Below are 26,193 nucleotides of genomic sequence, written 5' to 3' on the forward strand. Positions count from 1 at the left end.
GCTGTAAGGATTGCATGCCTTCTTCCTGGCAAAGGCTGCATGAGACCAGCACTACTTTACTTAGAACAGAGCAAGGACTTGGAAGCTTGAGAGACTTTTTCCCAAAATGACAGATGTCAAAGATCCAACACTTGGATGGACTGTTGGAGTTTGGTGTATGGGCTCTGGTCTTTTTACTGTACCAAGTTATTTTTTGACCAGAGAAGCTTGGTCTAGCTGAGGTTTTTTTTATGTCTTCCTGCTAGAGCAGCTCAAGGATTTTACAGAACAGGATCACACCAGCGTGAACAGTTTTAAGCTAAGATGTTTCTTTTTATAGCCAGCATAAAACAAAGGTCACAAATAAAAAGGTGGGTGGGGGGTGTAACTAGAAAGTACAAGTCTTGAATGCTGAAAGGGAATGGCAAAAAGCCCTTCTCAATGGATTATCTTAAAATCATCAGGCTTTAAGCATTTCCTGCCTGAAAACTGGTCAATTGATCCAAAAAAATACTGGAATCAGCTTTCAAGAGTAGTAAAAAAACTCTGCCTTCTGATCTCTTAGCAAATAAACTGAAGTTACCTATCTCCCAGCTGCACCCAGCTTGACTGGCTATATATCTACAGTGACCACACATACAAATACCTGCATTGATCTCGGTCTATCGATTAGAAGGTGAAAGCTGACAGCAAAGAATCGTTACACAGTAGTTCATGGACAGCAACACCCATTGAAAAAATTAGTCAAAATACACACTACAGTAAGTACACTGACAAAACAGACATACCCCTTCACCCCAAGGCTCATGCTTCTTGCTGTTAACATGAAGTCTGATGGGGTTACACAACTACAGCAGACACCTTTCAGGAGAAAATGGTTACCTGATGCCAAGGCCAGCAGTTCAAAGCTCACAAACTAGAGCTCACTCCTATTACAATTTTCTCTGTAAAGCTATTTCTGTGGTTTAGCAACATAACAGCTACAAACAAAATAGGTATACAAATCCCTAAAGAGCAAAAGGGTCAGGATTGATTTTCTTTTCTTCTTTAAATTATTTCTTGAGTTCATCTGTTATTTTTCCAACACCCTGATTCCAGCCCTGCTACAGAGCACAGCTGAAACACAGTGAGAGTTTCCAACAGTCTGCTCCACTGCAAGCATCTCTACTTCATCCATGGTTAGAAGTTCCTCCTGGAGAAGGTGGCATTGACAGAATACTACTTGCTTATATCCAAGTATCAGTACACAAAGGAAGTGGCTTGGGTTTTGGTTTTTTTTCAGTGCTGGGATTATTTGGTCCCTAAGACAACCCCAAAAAAGTGCAAAACAGAACTGATGGAATGGATTTGCACAAGTTAGCTCAATCTTCCAGCTTACCTCCAACTTCCATTATCCAGCACTAATGCTTACATTGATAAGCTCAAATGTAATCACTCTGTTCCTCACTCAGTGGAAGGAAGCAGATCCTCAAAAACATTCATTTCAGCCACATGAGCTCTGAAGTAGTAGGAGACAAGGCAATGCTCCTCACAAAGAAGGGTTCAGCTGTGCAATTCCCTGCAAATGCCAAAGCTTAAGCATCTTCTGAAAACAACTGGGCAGATGACAGGAACAGAAAATGGACTGACAGACTAAAGTTCTCCGTGTCAGGTCACCAAAATAATCTGAGTCACAAATGACCAGAGGTTGAGAGAGTATATTAGTGACTGTTGCCCTGTTCTTACCTGTTCTTAACCTCTTTCCCAGGCAATCCACAGCTAGATACAGTCAGATTGCAGGACCTGGCCTTCCCAAAGCTGACCTTGGCACAGCCATCCTTGCAGAACGTACTCAGACTACGCAATTCATGCCTTCAAAATAAATCTGACGTTGCTACATCAAAGTTGAGCAAACCAGATACAAACACCAGTAACACCAGTAAGATTAAATCTGGTCTGTGGATGCCCTGGCAAAGCCTGTACTGCTGGGGTTCAAAGGTAGATTGCTGATGCCCCAGTGAACCACATACACAGGCTGACACTCCTAACCCCCAGAAGAATTGGTGCCACCAGTGAGCTGAGTTTCTCCAGAGATGCTGGCTGACAAGTGGACAGGGAAAGGCCTTCCCAATCAGAAAGATGCATTGTACCACCTACCAGGAAATTTAACTGACCAAAGAGAAGCAGTTCAGTAGCACTTTGTAAACAGACTTGGTTGCAGAGCTTGTGAATATAACTGTATTAACTAGCAAATATTTCCAGTCATAGCCTTGATGCGTGGACTCTCCTCTTGGGCTGATGGCAGCATCGGTGAGAACTCAGCAAGCCAGTAACTCACAGAGCCAGGTGAAAGCAGAGCACTGCTGCACTGTAAAGTCCATAAGACGCAATAGCAGATCTCCAGGATATTGCTGGATCTGGTCTACTCCTGAAAGGGACTGGGGCTTGAGCATTAAAAAAAAGTAACTTTGAATTTGAAATTCAAGACAAATGCCTAATTGTTACAGGCAGCACACAACTCTTTCATCTGAAAGAGAATACTAAGTAATCTTGATCTAGCTCAGTTTTAAGAAGATCACAGAGATCCAAAAACAACTGCAAGTATTTTTTTCTGCATGCAGTTCAGCTTTCAATAGGTGCAAAGTTTAATATTAGCTTCTTCCTTTTGAAATGTTAAAAATTTGCTTCAGCTCTTCAGCACATCAGTCTATCAAGCATCATTTAGCCAAGCCATGACAGCAGTTCCCAGGAGGAACACTGAGAGCTGTTCAGTATTTCAAAGCAAACAAGGGCATCTGATCTTCCCAGTGTCTGATGAAACAAAAGTACTTTGACTTTGGTTCTAGAAGCAAAATGTTTAAGAGATCTGCATCTATACTAATTACACTTTTCTTAAAGGAAGGACGAATTGTATGCCCAGTTTCTCGACAGCACATCAAAGATGCTAATGGAGATTTACTTGCCTATTTTCCTCACTAGAGCCATGGCTCCTGCCCCAACCAACCTCTACCTCTCAAATACCAATAGACAAGGGAAAGGAAAGCAAGTACCATGATTCAAGGAGTTAGGACAATTATTAATTGATGGGATAGGAAAAAATGACAGCAGCACACTGTACAAATGCCCACAGCATCTCCATTCAACCAGACTATCACAAGGGCTAAAACCTGAAGTGGACACTGCAGTTTTACCTGAACCATAGTTGCAGAAAGGGCTAAATGTTGCTCATTTTACCTCAGCAAATATGCAACACTACCAGTTGAGAACTAATCCCACTGAGCATCTTTCAAGTTCCTAAGTGCAAATTCATGGAAAGTAGACAGTAGACACCCTAGAATTCATGCAGTGTTGTATTTCACAGACATTACCTACAAATATGATTCTATGATTCTATTTGTAATTACCTATTTCTATCTTTGGCCAAAAAAAGGTATTCCAAACTTCACCCTGACTTTTGACCACTCCACTTGGTACCTTAAACCTTGCAGGTGTCACTGCACTTCAAAGGCCTTTCTTCTTCAACAGTCTAAACAGAACAGAACAAAAGGTGCAGGGAAATTCATGGTGTGTTGCAGTCTACTGGGGAAAAAGGACTTGTCAGCCCTTTACTAAAGGATGGAACCATTACTAAGTCAAGCATCTGTCATTCCATGTTCAGTCACTCATCACTACTTTTTGACTGTAAAGTCAGTTTCTACAGATGTTAAGGGATGACAAAAAAAAAACCCAAGCAACACTAAGAGAAGAAATGTCACTGCAATTGTTTCATCACTCTTCTCCTTGACCCAAGAATATGAAGATCTCAAAAGCCTTTGACCGGGAGTTCTCAAAAATAAGGCTTTCCTTTTTTTCCTCTAGTGAAGGCAAACAGTACCTGCCAAAATAGAGGTATGAAGGCAGTTGAATTCCTAGACCTAAAGGATGAAAAATGTTACCTATGGCTGCAACCTACTTCAAAATAAGTGTATTTTCTGCCCCTGCTCTTATATCATTTTCAGAATCAGTGGGATGACTGAAAAGTTCCTTCAGCATCATCTCTCTGCTAATTGATTGACCACATCAAAGGCACACAAACAAGCCTCATCAGTATGGGAGCCTGGTGTGAAGATGATGACAAGCTGAATAAATTTAAAGCAAAAAAATGAGAATACACTCCTTGCTACAGCCCAGGATACATTTAATTTGGGGAAGTACACATGAGCTAAGATACTGATGAAACTGAAGTGGACTAAAGGCAAATAGCAAAAATGTAGTAACCATAATAGAAAAAGATTTCTCTGCAAGTGAGACAATGCAAAGTCCCAAGGACTATCTCAAGCATTATCATCTAACATAAAAAGTACAACCTTTTTATATCCTTTTCCTACCCTGTACCTCATTCAAAACAATTCAGAGTTCTCTACCTCTCATCATAAGTACCTGCTTCTCATCTTTGCACTGCGGGATACATCACAGACTAAAAAACTTACTTTAGAAACAGGCTTTTAAAGAATTCCAAACTGCAAGAACTGCATTTAAAGAAAAAAGTAGAAATGAGAGAAATGTACCTAGCAGGGACGCTGACCTAAAAGGAACTTCAACTTGAACCCCAAGCTGAAGCATAAAACAAGTCTTCTCTTTTGAGGGTACAACAAAAACCTTGTACAGAAAGTCTCAACTCCAGAAGTGAAAACTTCACAGGTTTCATTGTAGCAGCCTTAAAACTTTCAAGGTCCTCAAAATGGTACTGTTCCTCTTAGAGGAAATCCAGGACAGGCTCAGCATACCCATACAAGAGAATCAGAAGGCAGGTGTGGAATAGGTATTCTGCCATAGACTGAAGGAAGGTAAGCGGAGATATGCCCAGTTCCCATGCACAAGGCTTTTCAGCTCTTCTAACCACAGCTTCTTACTGCTATATCTTATTGTTGAGTTTTCTTCTCAACAGCCTCCAAGTCTCCCCTAAACCTGGGGAACCAGACTGCTCAAGGAAAGAGCTTTAAGGCACACTGGTAGATCTTGCTACTGAGTTCCTACTCCACCTGATCAACACTTTCCCTACTACTATAAAGGACGGGCAGCTGCAGCCTTTCAGAGAGTTCCTGATACCTCTCTGCTGGGCCTGTCAAACACTTGACCCTTTCTGCAAAACTTCATCTTCCCACAAAGCACACCCATGGCAGCATGGAGAGAGGATAAGTCTAGAGAAACCTTTCTATTTCCTCATAGAGAAAACAACCATCAGAGACAAGAGTTTAGCTATGCTCACTAGTAGTAGCATTTTCCTGTAAACAGAAGCCCGAATGCCTGGTCTAGAATAATGCAGCTGTAATTAACTGGAGCATCAGGCAGGTAGGCTGAAGCAGACATACATCATGTCCAGCCACTAAGTATCAGTTGTGCCCCAGTCCTGTTAAAAGAGGACTGAAATCTCCTCATCTAATCCTTATGTTTACTTAAAAAACGCTCTTGCCCCCAGATAACTTACAGAAACAGACTCATTACTGCCAGAAAGTAGGTCAATGTCATTTAAAGCCAGTCTGAAATGCATCTCCACAGAAACTTCTTAATCTTTAAAAAGAGAACACATAAAATATTTATTGGATGGTGCGAAATGTTTGAGAGACTAACAGGGAAAGCTCTTATGTGTACTTCATGAAATGGCTTTCCATGCCTCATTGAGCCACAGAGTAGGAAGAGAGCAGCTTCTTGCACTCCGCAGATAAAACACCATACAAAAGTACTTATCAGTCCAGCAAATCATAGCACATGACTTGCTCACTCATTTTCCCACTGTTGTGTGATCGTGAAGTTTTCTGCCTTTTCTGGTGGTATCTCCTCTCCATCTTAATGATCCCACTGCAGATTTTTCCACATCGGATAAGCAGTTCATTCTTAAACTTCAATATTCCTAATTATCAAACACTCAGCGTTTCAAAATGTAAATAAAATTTGCATCTCTGCAAGAGTAGATCTGAAGAAAGAATATAGCATTTGCATTCAGACTGGCTAATTCCTGTGAGAACATTTCATAAACAAAATGCTTCATTGAACATGGAGGTTTTCAGCTTTTACAAAGGAAAGTGAACTTTAAACAAATACAAATCAGTTGAGTGATTAACTTTAAGTGTTTTGGTTTTTAAAACTAATCTTTATGTATAAGTAGTATCAGCAGAACAATCTTTACTGATTAAGAGAACCAAATGATAGTGAAACTCAAGCCACTGAAAATTAAGACAAGGAGGTAGAAGGAGACTGCAAGAAATCATTTAAGGTCAGTAAGGAAGAAATAAAGAGAGCAGTATCAGCACCACAGGTTACATAAGGTAAGTTTAAATCCTGGGCAACGTTAACAGGTTATGAAGTGAAACTAAATGCTCTTTCCATAGCCCCCCCCCAAGCTTTGTCATAATCCTAAATGTTATCTTAATTGGTCTAATTTTCTTAATCATACTTTGCAGCAACTTGATCTTTTATAGCACCATTTCAGCATCTTTTTTCAGCTTTGTTCCAGCTCTGAAAGAGGTGGTGAGGACTCCGCCAAAAGCCAAAGGGAACATGATGCCTCTGAACTTTATCTTGACTAGGCCTACGTAACCTTCTGCTCCTGTTCCTGCAGGAAAAAGCTTGTCCTCTTGCCACCCCACCCTCTAGTTTCAGCCCCTTTTACCTCCTGCTTCATCCTGCCCAGCAGTTCCACAGAAAGTGATTCCCACCCCTGGCCAGGTTTCTCACAAAATGTACCAACACCTGCAGGGAGGCAGCTGTTCCTCCCAAACAGTAGGCACAGTGTGCATGGCAAGAGGGAGCCCACCTGCTTCTCCTGGTCCTCACACACAGAGCACCCCCACACGTCTTGGTAGCAAGTTAAGATCACAAGAGCTACTGGTCCTAACTCAAAGCTCGATAGGAGACTGCAGAGAAAGCCTTCAGCCCACAAAATGAAGGTCAAGGTCTCTACTCCACACATGGGCCAAAAGAAAAATTAATTTATCCACTGAAATTTCTCTTTCCTTGGTATTCTTCTTAAAATGTCGTTTCTCACTCTTTGACAAAGCTTACTCCAACACATGACAAAAGTAGCAGGGGAAGAACTCAATTTTCTTAGCTTAGTCTTCTTGTTACTTTTTTGCTTTGTTCAGTGAGAAGTCTTCAGTACCCAATATTTTTCACAAGAGAGTGTTGCAGAATGGAAGGGGGAGGAAAAAAAAGAAACCCCAAAACACTTCCATTCATCTACACTGCAACAATTTTATGGCACTGTTCCAAAAAAAAGAAAAATCCCATTAGTGATGGGTTTGGAAAAGATTAGAGGAGAAAGCTTATATCCACTGAAGCAAGGTTTAATAGGCTCTTGAGCTAAGCCAGAGCCTTTCTTTAAACAATGCACATCATTAGTAATAATTACCTGTAGCTGTATAATCAAAATAGCTATCATAACTGACATGAGAAGTCCAGATCTCATCTTTGGCAAAGTTTGGGAAATACTTCTGCCAATTATTGTAAAACTGACTCTGTAAGAGATATTAGCAGTAAGACTACAACACCGTAAGCTAAGGTGGGGAAAGCTACCAGGGTACACTACAGAATTTCCACTCAAGGTTTGGAAAAACAACCAACCAGTCAAAATATGAACCCAACACCCAGGAATGGCACAGGAAGAATTTCTCAACAGCATCTGATGGGATGTAAAGCTTTGTGGAGGTTGATAACCTTTGGCAGCATTTTCATAAAAAGCCTACATGCAGAACAAGATTATTTCCTCCACATTTTCAGTTTTCTCAAAGCTTTTCACCCTTTAAATGATCTCCAGTGAACCAGTTGATAAAGGGCCTTGAGTTTCTACCACCTGTCCTTCTACTGTCAATAGGATGTTCCTAATACACTAGTTTCTCAAGATCTGCGAGGGCTAACTAATGACCAGAATATCACAGTATCACCAAGGTTGGAAGAGACCTCACAGATCATCAAGTCCAACCCTTTACCACAGAGCTCAAGGCCAGACCATGGCACCAAGTGCCACGTCCAATCTTGCCTTGAACAGCCCTAGGGACGGTGACTCCACCACCTCCCTGGGCAGCCCATTCCAGTGTCCAATGACTCTCTCAGTGAAGAACTTTCTCCTCACCTCAAGCCTAAATTTCCCCTGGCGCAACCTGAGGCTGTCTCCTCTCATTCTGGTGCTGGCCACCTGAGAGAAGAGAGCAACCTCCTCCTGGCCACAACCACCCCTCAGGTAGTTGTAGACAGCAATAAGGTCACCCCTGAGCCTCCTCTTCTCCAGGCTAAACAATCCCAGCTCCCTCAGCCCTCCTCATAGGGCTTGTGCTCAAGGCCGCTCACCAGCCTCATCGCCCCTCTCTGGAGTGTCTCTGGAATAGACACAACTTTCCCTAAGAGTCCTCTTATTTTCTACCAAACACTCACACAGCAGCCACAGCTTTAATTCTTACCAAGCCATCCCACACCTCAAGATGTCTTACGTGACAAAGGCCAAGAAGGTTTAGGAATAGCATCACAGGAGAACACACATATGTCAAGCTCCAGCTGAGCAGCATCTTCCCTGGGTTTTGATTCAATAAGCCTTCTCAGCAAGAGCCATTCCAGACACAGTTGTTAGAAACGATTGACTCAAAATGATTTTTAGCACTGCAGAAACACTTCTTACTCGAGGAGCTGCTTGTTTTCTTTCACTAGCCCTTCTCACATGACTCCCTGAACTAGAGTAAAAGTAGCAGGACCAGTAAAAAGAGGCAAGACACAAAAAGAAAAATTAGCATATTAACAAAGGGAAAATAAGACAAATCAGCAGCCAGCTTCCAAAACTTCTGTATCAACAAAACACTGAACTAAGGACATCTCCCCTTCCCAAGTATCTGCAGAGGTTCTCCTTCAGAAGTACAGCAATATCAAACGAGGCTTGCTGGGTTTTGAATATAGGTATATATTTAACCTATCTCAGCACAATGAGGAAACAATAAAAAACAGGTAGTCATTAGCTCCTCAGTGTCACTCATATTTGAGACAGGAAAATATTCAAGTAACAACTACCTACTTAAGTGCAGAAGAGGTCTTCTGAGAAATGCAACTTCGCAAGAAACATCACAGGTGACTACCTGCATGCACTCCACATATTCAAATAAATTTAGTTTCTCGACTCTCCATGAGACCTGAAGCAAGTTTAAAACTGAAGAGAGTGCTACATTATGGTAGTATAATGACAGATTTTCCTTTCTGAGAATACTGATAGTTTTGGAGACTAATAAAAGTAATTCCAATTCCTACAGCAGGGTCAGACTTTTTTAATGCTGCCACTTTGAACTCCAGCATCCCTATTTCATAGAATCAACCAGGTTGGAAGAGACCTCCAAGATCAGCCAGTCCAACCTAGCACCCAGCCCTAGCCAGTCAACTAGACCATGGCACTAAGTGCCTCATCCAGGCTTTGCTTCAACACCTCCAGGGACAGTGACTCCACCACCTCCCTGGGTAGCCCATTCCAATGCCAATCACTCTCTCTGGCAAGAACTTCCTCCTAACATCCAGCCTATACTTCCCCTGGCACAACTTGAGACTGTGTCCCCTTGTTCTGTGGCTGGTTGTCTGGGAGAAGAGCCCAACTCCCACCTGGCTACAGTGTCCCTTCAGGTAGTTGTAGGCAGCAATAAGGTCACCCCTGAGCCTCCTCTTCTCCAGGCTAAACAACCCCAGCTCCCTCAGCCTTTCCTCATAGGGTTTGTGTTCCAGGCCCCTCACCAGCTTTGTCACCCTTCTCTGGACACATTCCAGCACCTCAATATCTCTCTTGAATTGAGGGGCCCAGAACTAGACACAGTACTCAAGGTGTGGCCTGACCAGTGCTGAGTACAGGGGAAGAATAACCTCCCTTGTCCTACTGAGGAGGTAGGATTTCTTACTTTCATCCTCTAGAATACAAGTGGGCTGCTAGAAGTAACTCTGAAGCAAATATAGAATTCTTCCTCCAAAAACATGGAGTTCCTTAAATCTTAGGAGCTGTTTGTTGCCTTTGAACATTTCACTCTTATTTGACAGTTAACCTAAAAGTGATTAAACTGAAGTCACAAAAGCAACCTCTCAAAGGCGTAGTTAAATAAGTAGATCCACGTGCCTGCTCATTGTTGGATTACTTGCTTCCCAGCAGTAATTTTCTCTACTATAAACCAAAAGAGTCAAATCAGGCACGTCAGACCACAATTAAAATTCCTCTTCCAAAGATCGCAAAGCTCTGCCCAGGAGAAAGCTACCGGAAACATACTAAACACAAACTTATAAGGCAACTTTAAGCTAGAAAGCAGGTAACTGAGTATCTAAGGATGCTCTTGACAGAGATGTGCAAAAACATGGAGACAGACCAAACTAGCAAAACTACTCTTTCCTACTAAAACAGTACTTTCAAAGTCAAAGAGTTTTCCTAAACATCAACAAAGACACACCAGCAGAACCATGACCATTCCTTAGAGGTACACTACATACCATGAAGAGCTATCATCACAGATTAACCATTTAAACACCTGGTTAACATCTCAGAAACTATATGTACACCTTTCAGTGATATGTAATGCAACAACAGCAAGATTTCCTTGTAACCTCAGTATCAGCAACATGATTTTCCATCTTCAGGTAACGTGCCAGTTTTAAACACAGTAGTAGCACAAGGAGAGGGATTGGATTAACATTTTAACACGACAAAAAGTCTGCCCATGCAGCAAACACAGGGTGTTCTGCTGTCAGTACTACATTAAAGTGGTTTTGCCCTTACCTGGGTGACTTTGGGAGCTCATTGCTAGTAACGTCTAGTCCTTTGGAGAAGGGATTCGAGGCGGATCAGTTTCCACGCAAGTAACAGCAGCTCTAAAGAGCTCCAATGCTTCACAGATACATAGAAATTGGAAGAGAGGATTAAATCATGGCCACCTTATAAAATCCAGGGCACAGTGACATGCTGAGTTGTATGGGAAGTAATCCAATAGGGTGGCAGAATATCTTCTAATGGCTTTCAAAATGGGAACCTGCAATTGAAGAAAGAGACAACCACATTAGAGAATTAAGATTTAGAACCATTTAAATTACACATTATGTAACATATTTATCCCCAGAAGAAAGTATTAGACTAGGATACTATTTTAGGCATTAAAGGTTGCAGAAGAGCAATTTTCAGACTTCAAGATATACTTTTGATTAATAGTCACAAATAGGCAGAATAATATTTAATGTCATAAAAAGTTTTTTAACAAAAAATGTATTCAACTACACATTCAAGTCATAAAACCCAAACTTGCATGTTAACTCCTATCCTCCACCAGCACCATATGAAGCCACTTCAGTCCAACAGCTTCCATATTTTAGAAGCCTTATGTATGAGTAGTAACTGTACTCCACGCATCTGTTCCCTGAAGAAGTCTAAAGAAAAATTCCTCCATGCCAAGGAGTGGTCTTGGATCAGGAAGGAAAAAACCCACACAATCAGTTCCACTCCCACTCTGCCCAAGCCTCCAGTAGATTATTAGGCAATCTCATACTACCTCAGGGAAAAAAAAAGTCCACTGTTCCAAACTGGTTTTAAGATGTGTATCAGAGGGCAGAAGAACAGAGAGAAAAACCCCACCAAGTAAGCAATCTAGTATACCCCTGCCCCCCAAAATACACAGATGTAAAGCAGTGAATACCCTGGCTTTATAGAAAACCCCACCTCAGAAGCTTCAACAGATGGTGTCTCTGATGCAACCAGCATTACTTAAACCAGAGGAACCTGCTGCAATGGGTCCTGAAGCTCACTTGAGGGGTTTCTGGATCATTTTGGTGCTACATCAGGTGGCATCCATTATTTCTAAGTAGCCACGTTTTAAAGGCAGAGCGTCTCAGGGAGCTCGCTCTTGGTTAACGCATGTAGAGACCTGTCACTGGTGCTACCAGCTAAAGTTACTGAAGCAGATTAAACCAAAGTGTGTCCTTTATGCAAAGTGTTTCGTAACCACAAGTTATTTCCCTTTTTTGCTTTCAAAAAGACATCCGCGTTCAGGCTCCCATGATAGACACTATGGATGGTGTGCTAACACGCAGCTGCTACCCAGAGGAGTTCCTTGCTGTCCTGACAAGACATTTCTGCTCTCACAACTTGCCTAGCAATAATGGTTTTATAGCCAGCACTTCCTAACCCACTTCAGACATGAAGTCAGCCTGCTGCTAGATTTCAACTAGTTAAGCCATCTGAATTAATCCAGCTGACTCTGCTCAAAGCAAAGCAGGGAGCACTCATCCCAAACTGCTCCACCAGCAGATCTGAAGGTGTGGTGACCTCCAGCAAAGAGGCAGCAATACTCCATGGGTGGGGAATGACTATCATAGTAACTGCTAATGCTGCTTGCACAATGAGTCCACAATTCATCTGTGCCATTACAGTTCAAGTAGTCTCATCTATTCTTGGAAGAACTCTTCTTACACTCATGTTCCAGGTCTAAGACTTAAATACCAGCATCATTGCTTACAGCTTTGTAATAGTGGTTTGCAGAATAATGTCCAAGCAGACACTAAGATGAAGAGGCCTTCCTTGCCATATTTCATTTAAAATAAAAAATAAATCTTTGATTGGCTGTATCTCTCCACCCCGAGCATCTCTGCAGTACTGTGCTTCAGATTCATCTGCCCATCTTGCATTTTTAGATACATGGAATGTTCTTTTATGTTATACATCAAATTCAAGAGAAAATTACTCAAGTGTCATTTCTAATCCCTGCAGGTCTCTGCCATCCCAAATATGCAAGATCTTGCACTTTCACTGATTTGCACATCCTGCTGAAGACAGTCAGGTCAGCTTCAACCAAGCATTAGCAAAATATTAGCATCATTTATTCCCAATAAAAAACCCACAGATAATGTTAAAGCATAAGCCATCTGAGCTGCAGACAAGGAGGATTCAGAATGGAGTTAACATTTCTGTCTACTCATTTTCACGGTGCAAGAATGAAGCACAGAGCAGGAACAGTGAGAATATTGTGTATGCATTTCCTAAAGAAATTGGAACGAAATAGCAGCAGAAAATCCCTTTAACAGCACCACCAGTTTACCTACCCCCACTTCTTCCCCCAAAGGTCTGTCTAACCTAACAGACCCAATATAATAAGGTTCTGCATACTTTAGTAATACAAATGCCTTGGAAAGAGAGAGACAATATAGTCATGATCAGATGGGGGAAGCCACAAATTCAATTCATTAATACCTTTTTTTTTTCTTAATGAAACGTTTCCTGAATTTCTTCTAGAAGACTGAACAAAGCACAGGCAAAACACAACATTCCAGGATACAGAAAGCAATAGTTTCCTAAATGATTTCACCAACAAAATCTTATTTTCAGTTACCATTTGCACGGATCTCAGTGTAGCCCAACGAGTCGTTTCCAAGGCAGTGGATTTCGTCAGGCACCTCTCTGCAAAAATCCTCACACACATTTGTCATTTTGCCACTATCTCTCAAAAAAGTACCTCGCAAATCCAGAGAAGCAAAATGCTACCTACCCCTACACCTAGGATATTTGGAGGTCTGTATGGTTTTCCAAGCAAATTCTCTCATTTTTGTAAAAAGTAAAATAAATCAAAAAAAATCAAACCCCAGAGCTTATTTGACTTCTACTCCACTGTCTTCCACAACAAGGACGTCACCTCTGACCTGCACATCTTGGCCGTAAGAATAGCAAGTCCAACCCACGCATCATCTAGAGGCATGCTCTCTGTGAGCTCTTCAGGTACAGGCAAGGACTGGGTCATAGCTGGGCTTTGCTGCTCAGGCAGCCTGCCCAATGTTAACCCAGACACACACCATATGTGATGGGGCTGAGGGTGTGTTTATAGCAGTGCAATCCTCTCATGACTAAATTCATAAGCAACTATTTAGCCAGGCAGGTTGCTCATCTTCCTTTTTGGGGAGGAGCAGGATCATGGGCACAGGAGGCTTCACTGCAAGTGTGCTCAGGTCACACTCCTTGGCCTCCAGCGTGCAGAAAAAGAGATGGATGACAGCTGCCACAGAAGCATTTCATTTAGCCTGTCTACTGTCTCCAAGCAAGCCCTAGGATTGCCTGCTGGCTAGGTGCATTTTCTTGGCAGACAACATGCAGTAGCATACTGACCATGCTGGCTTGGGCACTTCACATGGAGCCCTTCCCTAGGCACCGAGCAAAGGGCAGCTGAAGAGCATCTGCACACAGGACTGAGGATGGCACTGCACATTTCAGACAACAGGGCAGAAAGGCTAAGCAGAGGTGCAGACTAAAACAAACAAGTATGTAAAACACACACTCTTAATTTATCAGATGTGGCAAACAGGACTGGCATGATAAAGCTTTCTGCCTCACAGGAGAATTGTTCAGTCTGGTCCCTGCTGGATTTTTAATAAACTCTGGAACAGGAGCACAAAGAACAAATTAGTAGCTATTTATTTCAGCCTACTTCTACCAGGGTATGTTCAAGAGCTCATGCTTCCTAAACCCACACAGGCGGGCGCAAACGCAGCTACATCCTCATCACATCCTTGATTCAGAAGGAAGCCACAGCCTGAGTGTGCTGTCACCTCCTTGTCGACAGCTGATAACCAACTTCCATCTCTGCAGTCACCACACAGTAAGAGAGAGACTGAGGGGCTGCAGCCTCAGCAAATGCCCCTCATTTCCCAGTCATTTTGGTGCCTCAGCAAATCACCTTTCCTAGACTGAAAGCATTATTGGCCATTGGAGCCCTTCTCTTGCTTATTTCCTACCAAGTACATCACACCACACTGCTGGTCCTCAGCAGCACAGCAGGCAGACCTTTTGTCATTTGTGCCAGGGAAGGGATGAAGTCTGCTTAAAATGCTTTCATAAGGCTTCAACTGCTTCTTCCAGAAGCTGCAAAGAAAACAATGGCAAATCATGCCTGACAAACCTGGCAGCCTTCTATGAACAGGTCACAACATTAATAGATGAGAGGCAAGCATATGATGTCATTTACCTGGACCTGAGCAAGGCCTTTGAAACTGTCCCTCACCACATCCTGGTCTCCAAGCTGGTGGCAGATGGGTTTGATGGGTGGACCACTAGATGGATGGCTTGATGGCCACACCCAAAGAGTGGCAGTCAATGGGTCTGTGTCCAAGTGGAGGCCAGTGACAAGCAGAGTCCCTCAGGGATCAGTCCTGGGACCAGTCATGTTCAACATCTTTGTTGGTGACATGGACAGCGGCACTGAGTGCATCCTCAGCAAGTTTGCTGACCACACCAAGCTGTGTGGTGCAGCAGACACACTGGAGGGAAGCGATGGCATCCAGAGGGACCTGGACAGGCTGGAGAGGTGGGCACAAGCCAACCTCATGAGGTTCAACAGGACCGAACGCAGGGTCCTGCATCTGGGTCGAGGCAATCCCAAAGACAAATACAGCCTGGGCAATGACTGGCTGGAGAGCAGCCCTGAGGAGAGTAACTTGGGGTGCTGGTGGATGAGAAGCTCAACATGAGCCAGCAGTGTGCACCTGCAGTCTGGAAGGCCAACCAGATCCTGGGCTGCACCAGGAGAAGTGTAGCCAGCAGATCAAGGGAGGTGATTCTACCCCCCTGCTCTGCTCTGCTGAGACCCCACCTGGAGTACTGCATCCAGTTCTGGAGCTCTTATTACATGAGGGATGTGGATGTGCTGGAGTGTGTCCAGAGAAGGGCCAAGAGAATGATTCAGAGGACTGGAGCACCTCTGCCATGAGGACAGACTGAAAGAGTTGAGGCTGTTCAGTATGGAGAAGAGGAGGCTCCCAAGTAGCCTTCCTGTGGCCTTCTTTTGTAGGGGGCCTACAAAAAGGCTGGGGAGTGACTTTTCAGGATATCAGGGAGTGGCAGGACTAGGGGGAATGGAGCAAAGCTGGAGATGGGTAAGTTCAGGCTGGATGTGAGGAGGAAGTTCTTCACCATGAGAGTGGTGAAAGCCTGGAATGGCTTGCCCAAAGACATGGTTGAGGCCCCGTCCTGGAGGTGTTTAAGGCCAGGCTGGATGGGGCTGTGGCCAGCCTGATCTAGGGTAGGGTGTCCCTGCCCATGGTAGGGGAGTTGGAACTAGATGATCCTTGTGGTCCCTTCCAACCCTGACTTATTCTATGATTAAATTCATCAACAGGTTGGGTCACCACACATGGCAACAAACCGCCTATACTGTAACATGTACAGGGTAAAAGCACATGGCTTAAGCACAAAACTGGTTTAACAGCTGCCTAAAACAGGAGGTCCTTCACCTTCTTCCTCTCCAATTGCATGACCAGGTTTTCCCCCCAAAACCACATACCTGACACTGCTCCACAACTTAGTTCCACACTCTTCTTTCCATATACTTTCCAAGATCACTCTTTCCCTATTGGGCATCTATCCAACTGTTCAGAGGCAGAACTGCACATGGACTAGGAAATGTAAGTAATCCACAGTTTTCCAAGTCTGTTTCCATATACTCTGCAGCTATCATTTTTTTTTTTTTAAGCAAGAAACAAGACTCTTAGTTTGGACAGTATGCATGCTCATCACTCTCCTCTCAGCCCATTCCAGATGTATCCATTAGACACAAGTGCAGATGTGCAGTAACCAGTAATTAAAGTTATGATAGAGCTTTATTTACAAAGCTCTATTTTTCAGAGCTTAAATTGCTACAGTACTTCAGCCAAGATAAAAATCTTGGCTTAAGGGTAAGGTTTCAAGACTGTTTTTAAGCCAAGTCAGGCCAGGGTACTCAGCTATGGACGGCCTTGCTTCATCTGCAAGCCCTCTCAAGACACAGACCATAAACACCCCCAGACAGCTGACAAGACCACTTGAAAAATCTCAGTTAAACAGACCTAACTGCCTGCTGACTCAAGGCATCAAAACACAGTGTAAGTCATACACCTACTATACCCATCGCTGCACTTTGAAGTTTAGCTCTAGGTGCAGACAAAGCTGCTTTGCCTTTCAGACCCCTCAACATTAGAAGTTTTGCAGAAGACACGAGTTTTAGAGGGAAGCAGAAGGGATGCTTGGAGAATGCCTTCCACATCCTGCTATTTCTTTAGCAACGCTTCAAAACTGTGGAGCCATGGAAAGATTTATCTTCCAAAACACATTATCACCAATCCTTCTGTCTGACACTGCAAATAAAACACCAAGAATTTTGATGGGTTTTTTTTTAATACACAATTGTATTAGGTTCCTTTGCTTAGCAGACTGACCAGTCTAGCTCTGATGACAAGGGCATCCCATCTTTGCTAAACCCATTATTACAATTCACTTATCATACAGCAGCAAAAACAGAAGTACCTGCCTGTAAGATCAAAAGCTCAATACAATTCAGACACAGTAGCCATCTAAGAAATACAATGAAGCACTACCCAGACTTTCAAGGAATTAAAACACAGTGCATTTGTTGAGCAAATGATGATATTTCAGCATCAGCAAGTGCTATTCTCACATGACAGCCTGGAGTAGAATCCTGTGTTTCCACCTCTCCGATAAACTTCCACTTTCAAATACATGCTGAGAAGATTTATTGCTTATATGCTCACACTAAACATTTCAACTTCAATACAGGTCTTGTATGGCATAATGTGCAGAAAGAGATCCAATCTCTAACCACATTTGTCCTAAGTGTTAAATTATGGTATATGTACAATAAGTCGTCAAGAATAACTGATACCTACTCTGTATTTACACAGTTCCTTCAGGGAAGTCTGTAATACATTGCCAGACAGTCCCTGGTAGCTGCTTTTAGAGCAATCCTGCTATGATTATTTCAGGCAGTGGCTTGTTATGCAAGCAGTGCTATATATGCACTAAAATTACCATCAGACACTGGAAGAAAACGAGATGAACAACAGCCACAAGTGGCACTGTTAACTAATGGTAAGCTTCTTTATTAACACAGAACTAATCCACAGCTATTCAGTGCTAGCAAACCTACATAGAAATAATTTATCTAATTACATGTAACAGAAATTCTCTATCAAGAAAATTTGCTCTCTGCAGTTTCACACCCCTCTACCACTTCCTGTCAAGAAACACTCCACCGTTCATGTCCAAAGCACACAGATTCCTTAGGTAAGGCTGACTTTCCCTGGCTCCTTTCAGCTGCTCAAACTGATCTCTGGTGGCAGCCCTTGCACTTCAGTCCAAATGCTGAGACATTAGCCCAAACTGAAAGAAAACACTGGGGATGCTGAGATTTCAGAAGTGAAGACTCCCTTAACCTATTTCAATGTTAACACACACAGAATCACAGAACACTAGGAGCTGGAAAGGACCTCAAAAGAGCATCTCTGCCAGAGCAGAATCAGTGCTTGACAGCACTAGAGCTTGCCCCTAGCAGAACTTTGACTGAGCTTTAAACCAAGGGCTACTTGGCAGAAAATGCTTTATTCTGCACAATATCATTCATGGTACCACATACAGACAGTGGGTAAATCATCACCCTGATCAACAGTTACAAACTGCTCTGAAAGCAGGAGGTGCCTCCATGACATAAGAAGAAAAAAACCTTAGATCTTCTGGTGGACACCACGAAAACCTCAAAGTTTTTGTGGTCCTTCTCCTTCACTGCTAGTAGTACATAAGTATCAATATTATTTCTACTCCCACAGACTTCATACCAGTAGCAATACTACTAGACAGCAGAAGATGGGATTTGTTGCTATCTCCTCTGTTTTCAGACCTCAGCAAGAATTACTGTTGAAGTGGCATTGAAGTATCTCAAACAGATATAGAAGAGGGGGAAAAAAAAAAACACACACACACACACCACTAAAACATAAAACAAGTCAAGGCTTTGGGAGCAACCAAACGGATGATAAGTGGACTTAAATGCTCCTATGCATAATCCAAGTCTCTGAACAAAAGACCATCTTTAGGAGCCCCAGCAAATCCAGAAACACCACCTCATGTGCACTCCAATGTAAAGTGGGCAACAGCTTGGAAAAAAGAATTCAGTCAAATATGAACGGAGCTCATAGAAGAGCTGCAGTTTCAGAAATGCAACTAACTGTAAAACCTGGGAATATGTAGATTTGCAGGATTACAGAGCCCTCCTTGACTAGCAAGACTCTGGCACAGGGTCTGAAAGAGCAGGATGCTTCTGAGCTCAATCCAGTTTCTCAGCAAGAGCAGCAAGAACAAGCAGTCTCACAGATGGGTCCGCGTGGGAGGGAGAAAGGATAAAAGTCTGCCTTGGGAGGCTGTTCCAGCTGCTACTGAAGCCTTGGAGGAGTCAGTGCAAATTGGGCAGTTACCTATAAAAATACATCCTCTTGTTTTGTTTTTTTTTCTGAAGCCCTCCTCTTCCCCATCCCATGTTTTCCCTCCATCCTAGTATTTCTGCATTTGAAACAGTTCAAGTCAGACAGCTGAAGGCAGACAGAAGGTAGATAAACACTGAGTTTATGGACACTGGCCATCTCATTTCTTCATTGCTTCCTGGTAGATCAAGCCAGCCACAGTAATTCAGAAGCACAAAAATCAAACACTCCTTTTAAATTATTGAGTGGCAAATGATAAAAAACAGTATATTATTTTAATCAAAATCTTCCTGACATTTTCAGTGCCAAAAAGAGTTCATCTGACCAGCAAGTTCATCTCACTGACTGATGCATTTCTTTGTGAACTGTAGTGCAGCTCAAGCTTCCTATCAATGTCAGTGATCTAAACACAACACTTCAACAACAAGATTAAGATCCTCCCTAAGTCATGCAAATTAAAGTTGCAGGACCTTGCAATGTATCCTAACATGCTAAAACTTACCATTGTATCACTAAAGTCTTATCAAAGCATTTCAGCAGCACTAAGATCTCTCTGCTTTACTGACACCCATCTTCAGTGTGCTGTACCAAATCCTCTCCCTCCACAGCAGACATCAAGAGGGAAGAAAATAAAAATCAGACTGTGATACAAAGTTTATAGATCCAGACACCATTTTTCTGTAGAAGACTTGCTCAATATTGCAGCTTTCAGAGTCCTGTTTTCTTCACCTGCTTGTGCACACACACATAACTTTCCTCTCTCCTTCAAAACCACTTAATATAGCCAAAAAAAAAAAAAGGATACAACACCTTTGTGCAAGGGGTTTAGAGCAACAACTGCAAGCCTTCAGCTTACCACTCACACTTTCATTCCAGCTCAGCTTTCTCAGCTTCTAAAAAAAATGAACAACCCATAATTCTTTACCCATGGTTGCTTTCCAAATCCTCATATATAGGTAGGGAAAGGCAGAGAGAATAACATTTACCTTCTCTATTCATGTACTTTAGCTGTAACAGCCCACATCTGAACTTCTTGTTCCTTCTGACAAAGAATCAAAATTACTGGTCACTAGCTGTGCCTAACCCATCTGGTCTCCCAACATAAAATAGCTGAGTACATGTGTCATCAATCACTGTTAATTACTTCATTAACTTGGAAAAAGAATATTTATTTCTTTTAAGAACAGACATTAAGGTTTGTCTAGGTTAGTTTGTTGGGGTTTTTTTAATTGAATGCTATCTGATTACTAAAATAATTTGGTCTGAACGCCAAAGCAACCCTGTCACATAACTCATGCAATTCTTTTGTCCAGCTAAACACTTCCCCGAGTTTCCTTTGCAACTGACTGGATGGTAATGGTAGCTTTGCCCAGCATTAACTAGAAAATGAATGGCACATTCTCAAACACTCCGTGCTTACTGCATGCTGTTAACCACCATGCCGTTCCCACCTACCACCACTGTGCTTTTTAAGTTCTGACCTTTGTCATGCTCTTAGAAAGAAACGTGCCTCAAGGTCTCTGCAAACAAGTTGCATCATTTTTAAGCGGACATTTAGCCCTTGTGCCGTTTGCTGCAACATAATGACACAGAGAAGAGAGCTACTACAAGAGTTTGTTCATTTTCTACTTTTCCTGGGAGGACACGCCCAGAGAGATGAAGTTATTCAGCCTAGAGAACATTCTAGCCTGCTGTCTCTTGCTGCTTAAAGGGGAGCTCTAAGAAAGATGGAGACAGGCTTTTTATCAGGGTCTGTTGCAACAGGGTGACGGTTTTAAACTAAATGAGAGGCGATTTAGACTAGATACAAGAAAGACAATTTTTTACAGTGAATGTGGTGAAACACTAGAACAAGTTGCCCAGAAAAGTGGTAGAAGCCACACACCTCTAAACATTCCAGGTAAGGCTGAAGACTCATGCAGCATGATACAGACGTCCTCCTGGACTCTGCTACTGCTTCTAAGCTTGGACTGGTGCACCCTCTGAAGATCTTAGCTTTGCTACACCACCTCCATCTTCCATATCCAGTACATAAGCTCACCTCCCTTCCAGAAAGAGGGGTCCCTCTATGTACCAGTGCCTGCTCAGTGAGCCCTGGCCAGCCACACTGCTGGGGAAGACCTCTTCATCACATTTTGTCATGTCCCAGAAAATGGTTTAAACACTCACTGTTAACCTTCAAAAAGCTGTATTTTTGAGACCAATCCAATTCCATTTTCTAAGTCTACAACAACACACAGCCTCTACCAAAAAAAAAAAAAAAAAGAAAGATTAATGCAATCTTATTGCAGCACTGCCAGCTCCCTCTAAACTCCATTTCCTAGGAACCTGCCCCAACAAATGAAGGCTGTGCTTGTCAAAAGAACACTACAGGAGAGTGTGGAGACCTTGCGGAAGCAGCTTCAACTCTGGCTACTGCCCAGCACATCAGACATCAGCACACTCTCTTCCACCATGGGACTCCTAAGTTAACATTTTTGTACCTTTCACTACTTCTGTCCCACTGAATGCTAATCCTGGCACCAAAGCAGAGCGTTTTCCACAGCAACACAGGTGTCACTCTTCCACCTCGCCTTTTAACATGCCTCTCTTCCTACAGCGGATAAAAATGTGTTGCACTCTGTAACTCTAATGCATTACTTGAGTATCTTCTTACTGAAAGTATCTTAATCAGGGCTTCAGAATAGAATGTAACAAGTGCAGGGTTCTACACTTTGGCCCACAACAACCCCAAGCAGCACTACAGGCTGAGGACAGAGTGGCTGGAGAGCAGCCAGGCAGAAAGAGACTCAGGGATGCCGGTAGATAGTAGCTGAAGATGAGCCAGCAGTGTGCCCAGGTGGTGAAGAGAGCCAATGGCATCCTGGCCTGGATCAGAACAGTGTGGCCAGTAGGACAAGGGAGGTTATTCTGCCTTTGTACTCAGCACTGGTCAGGCCACACCTTGAGTACTGTGTCCAGTTTCGGTCTCCTGAATTCAAAGAGAGATGTTGAGGTGCTGGAACATGTCCAGAGAAGGGTAACAAAGCTGGTGAGGGGTCTGGAACACAGCTCTATGAGGAGAGGCTGAGGGAGCTGGGGTTGTTTAGCCTGGAGAAGAGGAGGCTCAGGGGTGACCTCATTGCTGTCTACAACTACCTGAAGGGAGGCTGTAGCTAGGTGAGGGTTGGTCTCTTCTGCCAGGCAAACAGCAACAGAACAAGGGGACACAGTCTCAAGTTGTGCCAGGGCAGGTATAGCTGGATGTTAGGAGGAAGTTCTTCCCAGAGAGGGTGACTGGCATTGGAATGGGCTGCCCAGGGAGGTGGTGGAATCACTGTCCCTCGAGGTGTTCAAGCAAAGCCTGGATGAGGCACTTAGTGCCATGGTCTAGTTGACCGGATAGGGCTGGGTGCTAGGTTGGACTGGATGATCTTGGAGGTCTCTTCCAACCTGGTAGATTCTATGATCACCTAAACCCACATTTTACATATAAGCATAAAGGACATAGCATCTAACAGCAAAGAAAAATAAATAAATGCAACTTTGATGTTTTAAGTGCAATATAACTTTATTATTATTATTTGTTGGGAAATTTCTTCTCTCAGCAGCAGCACATGAAAAGTGATGCTGACAGACACCTGTAACAGTGTGACAGAGCTGGCAATAGGAAATTCAGGTAACTGGTAGAATGCTAAAAGCTGAGTGAACAGTTGCTTTTGCCATGTAAAGAACTTTCAACAGTAGCCAGAATTTTCTTTACATGGTACGTGGCACATCAGTTAGCAGTCTTTTTTTCTTTTCCCCTTTTGGAACCACCTTTGCTAAAACACACTGCTGAGGTTTATCAGGCAGGTAATACGCCACGGGCAGCACAGGCAGCTCCCCACGGTCCATCCTGAAGCACACAGATTCAACCCCCGGGACACTGGGCAGTCCTCAGCATGGTGCTTAGTCCCTGGTTTATCTGCCAAGGCTACTGCTGAGACTTCAAACACAAGTCTGCAGGTAAACAAATGGGCAGCAATCCCCACGGGAAGATAAAGTAAACATAAGCCTTTACATTGGCCCTAGCTTCGTTGCTCCACTTTTGAATTACAAGTCACAGTTTCAAGTCACAAACACTGCCAGAACAGAAAATTAACTCGATCACCAGAAAAGTGTACATTCCTGTCTTGTACTTCTCTAAGCAGGGTTAAATTTTTAATAACCAACATCACCCTTTAATAACGCCTAGAATCTGTAGGAAAATGTTTCAAACTTGCAGCTGACAAGCAAGAAAAGCAAGGAAGGAACAAGTGGCATTACTCATACTTGAGGGGCTTTGGGCTCAGTTTTTATTTGCTTTGTAACACTACCAAAGCAAAGCAAAAGGGACAAAACCCTTTAATGTAGTACTTGCAGGTTACCTTTAGAGAGACAGATGCTATCAAACTTTTGAGACTTTACTTGCCACGTACTGCTTCCAACATCTGAGCTGCTATTTAACTCAGAGTGAAGGAAGAGCTTCCTTTACTTTATGATTTACACCGCATTTTACACAGCCCATTTTGTCTGTTTGCACACCAAAAAAACACTGCAAGATGAGTTGGAATTGTTCCTTGAAATGAGAAAACTGGATTGTAAAGCCAACAAAACCAGGACATATTTCAAGGGCTGATACTGTATCTGCCGTGGGGGTTTTTTAGGGTAGGTATTTTAAACAGTCACAAGCTGAAAAGACAGACTTCAACTCAGTGTCCTCAAGGATGCCTTAGAGCCTCGGGTTATATATGCAAGGATTCACATTCTGTTAACTTGCTATGATCTAGATTAAAATGTATACTGTCATTTATGGCTTTACACACTAAACAGCATAGACACAATATTCTTCTCTGTAAGACTTTCCTCTTTCAGTAGGGATTAAGCAAAGTCATTTAAACCAGGTTGTCTCTATTCACCCTTCCCTCCCTTTATGGAATATCACAGCCCAAGCTTCAGGGTCGTTTATTCAGTCTTCTGGGTTTGGGGATTTTGCACTTCTGCATGCTCCTGAACAATCTAATATCCTCCAAAAATGTTCCTGCTAACAGTTTTAGCTATAACATGAGGAGATGTTGCTCAGCTTTCAAGGTGAGCTGTCATTAGAACCATAAAAATGGTTTGACTTGTAAGGGAGCTTTAAAGGTCATCTAGTCCAACCTACATGCAGTAAGCAGAGACATCTTCAACTAGATCAGGCTGCTCAGAGCCCTGTTTAACCTCACCCTGAATGTTTCAGAAATGGGGGGGTTAAACCACCTTTATGAGCAACCTGTGTTTTACCACCCACACTGTAAAAAATTCTTCCTTCTATCTAGTCTAAATCTCCCCTCTTTTCATTTAAAACCATTACCTCTTGTCCTGTGACAGCAGGCCCTGCTTTAAAAAAAGCACCAAAACTGCCCCCATCTTTCTTATAGACCCTCAAAGCTCTGCTGTGAAGAATTTCCTTTTGATTTATATCCTGCTATTTGGAATATGCTAAATTAACAAGAAGGAACACAAAATACTTTCAAAACCTTTGGGATTTTTTTTAATGATAAACTGGATGCATCTTGTGTTACCATGAACATAAGGATTAATAAATCACATTGTGCCAGAGGAGAAGAAATGGCCAGAGAGCCAACTCTAGCAGCCATTGCTAGCCAGTGCTGCAGTCCTTTTCTGTAGGAAGGCAGTGAAAATGCATTACAGTGCACTACAAGAGACAAATAACTCCTTTGGAATTTAATCTGAAAAAGTGGCATTTCAGCACTGGTTCTAAATTCATTCAAACAACAGTACACAGCTACTGCAAAGCAAACACCATTCCCTTTTACCTCAAAACATTCTGCATGCAAAGCACACTCCAAGGCTGGGGTGGAGAAGGAGATTGTAAGAATTCTTTCCTGAAATGGAATGGGGAGATAAGATCAAGTGAAAAGGAGCAGTGGCTGCTGACATATCTAGATGCACAGAAGCCAGTAAACATGCAAATGGGCAGCCATTTCTACCCAGAGTGCAAGAAGCCAGGGGCACTCAAAAGAAGCTTCAGTACTGCTAAAATACATGGTGGTAAAGCAAGAGACAAGTCCAGCACTGAACTACACAGAAGATTCCCTTTGAACAAGACAGTTTTACTTCTCATTCAAGGAAATACTCAACAAAGGTTTCTAATAAAACAAAACAAAACAAAAATGAAACAGCACTTTGAGGAACACATTATTTATTAATAACTTCAGACATTTATATTTTAGTACTCTTATTTGGGAGTATTATGAAGACTTTACATAAAGTTGTAAACCAGCCTGAGAAAGCTGCATCGATTACCCGTGACAAACCCTTCCACAAACCAACAAAGAGCGTGTTGTCCCCAAGCCACAAACAGCACATTTCACACAAAATTTCAGACAGAGGAGAAAATAAAGGCTATATTGACCATGCATCCCTGAAGACAGATATTACACGGCAAGAACTGAAGTTTCCGTGACTTGTTAGCAGATGATAAACTCAAGATAGCTGTTTCAAAAAAAGGCAAAACTTGGGACATTCATCTGCTGTCCCTGACATTTTGAAGGACACACCAAAACATAAATATATACACATATATATCTCAAAATACGAAATGTTTTATATATATGAACTATAGCTTTCACACATATATGCCATACAATATGCCACAGACAGTACTTCCTTTTATTTTCATTTTGTTTTATCCACCTACTACCTCTGAATCAGAGAGACAAGCTCAAAGGCCAGTGCTGGATATAGCCTGAGACATGCATTTTGCAGACTTAAAAGGAAGTCCCTGCTATGGCAGGGACTGAACTCAGTTTTTGTAACTTCACTCGATGTGCCTGTCTCCTAAAAGAGGAAAAGAAAAACCAAAACTATTCCTACTAAGACACCTGTTCACCAGTCCTCGGTTTCTCTTCTGAGACAAAGTACACAAGGAAGTCAGCTACCTAACGAGCAGAGAGAACTTCAGTACTTGCCAGT

General features: G+C 42.6%; 1 protein-coding gene across 13 annotated transcripts in view; it reads right to left on the bottom strand.

Moving 5' to 3' along the window:
- HDAC4 (histone deacetylase 4) overlaps positions 1-26,193 on the bottom strand; it is a 277,057-nt gene that overhangs the window by 237,902 nt on the left and 12,962 nt on the right. For 4 of the 13 annotated variants that reach the window (XM_064159963.1, XM_064159937.1, XM_064159945.1 and 1 more), the window contains exons 1-2: positions 11,481-11,612; positions 10,718-10,967 (exon numbers count right to left, since the gene is read on the bottom strand). In XM_064159963.1, coding sequence (XP_064016033.1) covers positions 10,718-10,739 — 22 coding nt within the window. In that variant the 5' untranslated portion in view covers positions 10,740-10,967; positions 11,481-11,612. Of the gene's footprint in view, positions 1-10,717; positions 10,968-11,480; positions 11,614-11,647; positions 11,789-20,071; positions 20,093-20,201; positions 20,281-25,034; positions 25,056-26,193 lie in introns of those variants that run through there. The other 9 variants (XM_064159954.1, XM_064159974.1, XM_064159928.1 and 6 more) reach the window with 6 other exon arrangements.

The sequence above is a fragment of the Pogoniulus pusillus genome, chromosome 2 (genome assembly GCF_015220805.1).
Source record: "Pogoniulus pusillus isolate bPogPus1 chromosome 2, bPogPus1.pri, whole genome shotgun sequence".
Taxonomy (NCBI): domain Eukaryota; kingdom Metazoa; phylum Chordata; class Aves; order Piciformes; family Lybiidae; genus Pogoniulus; species Pogoniulus pusillus.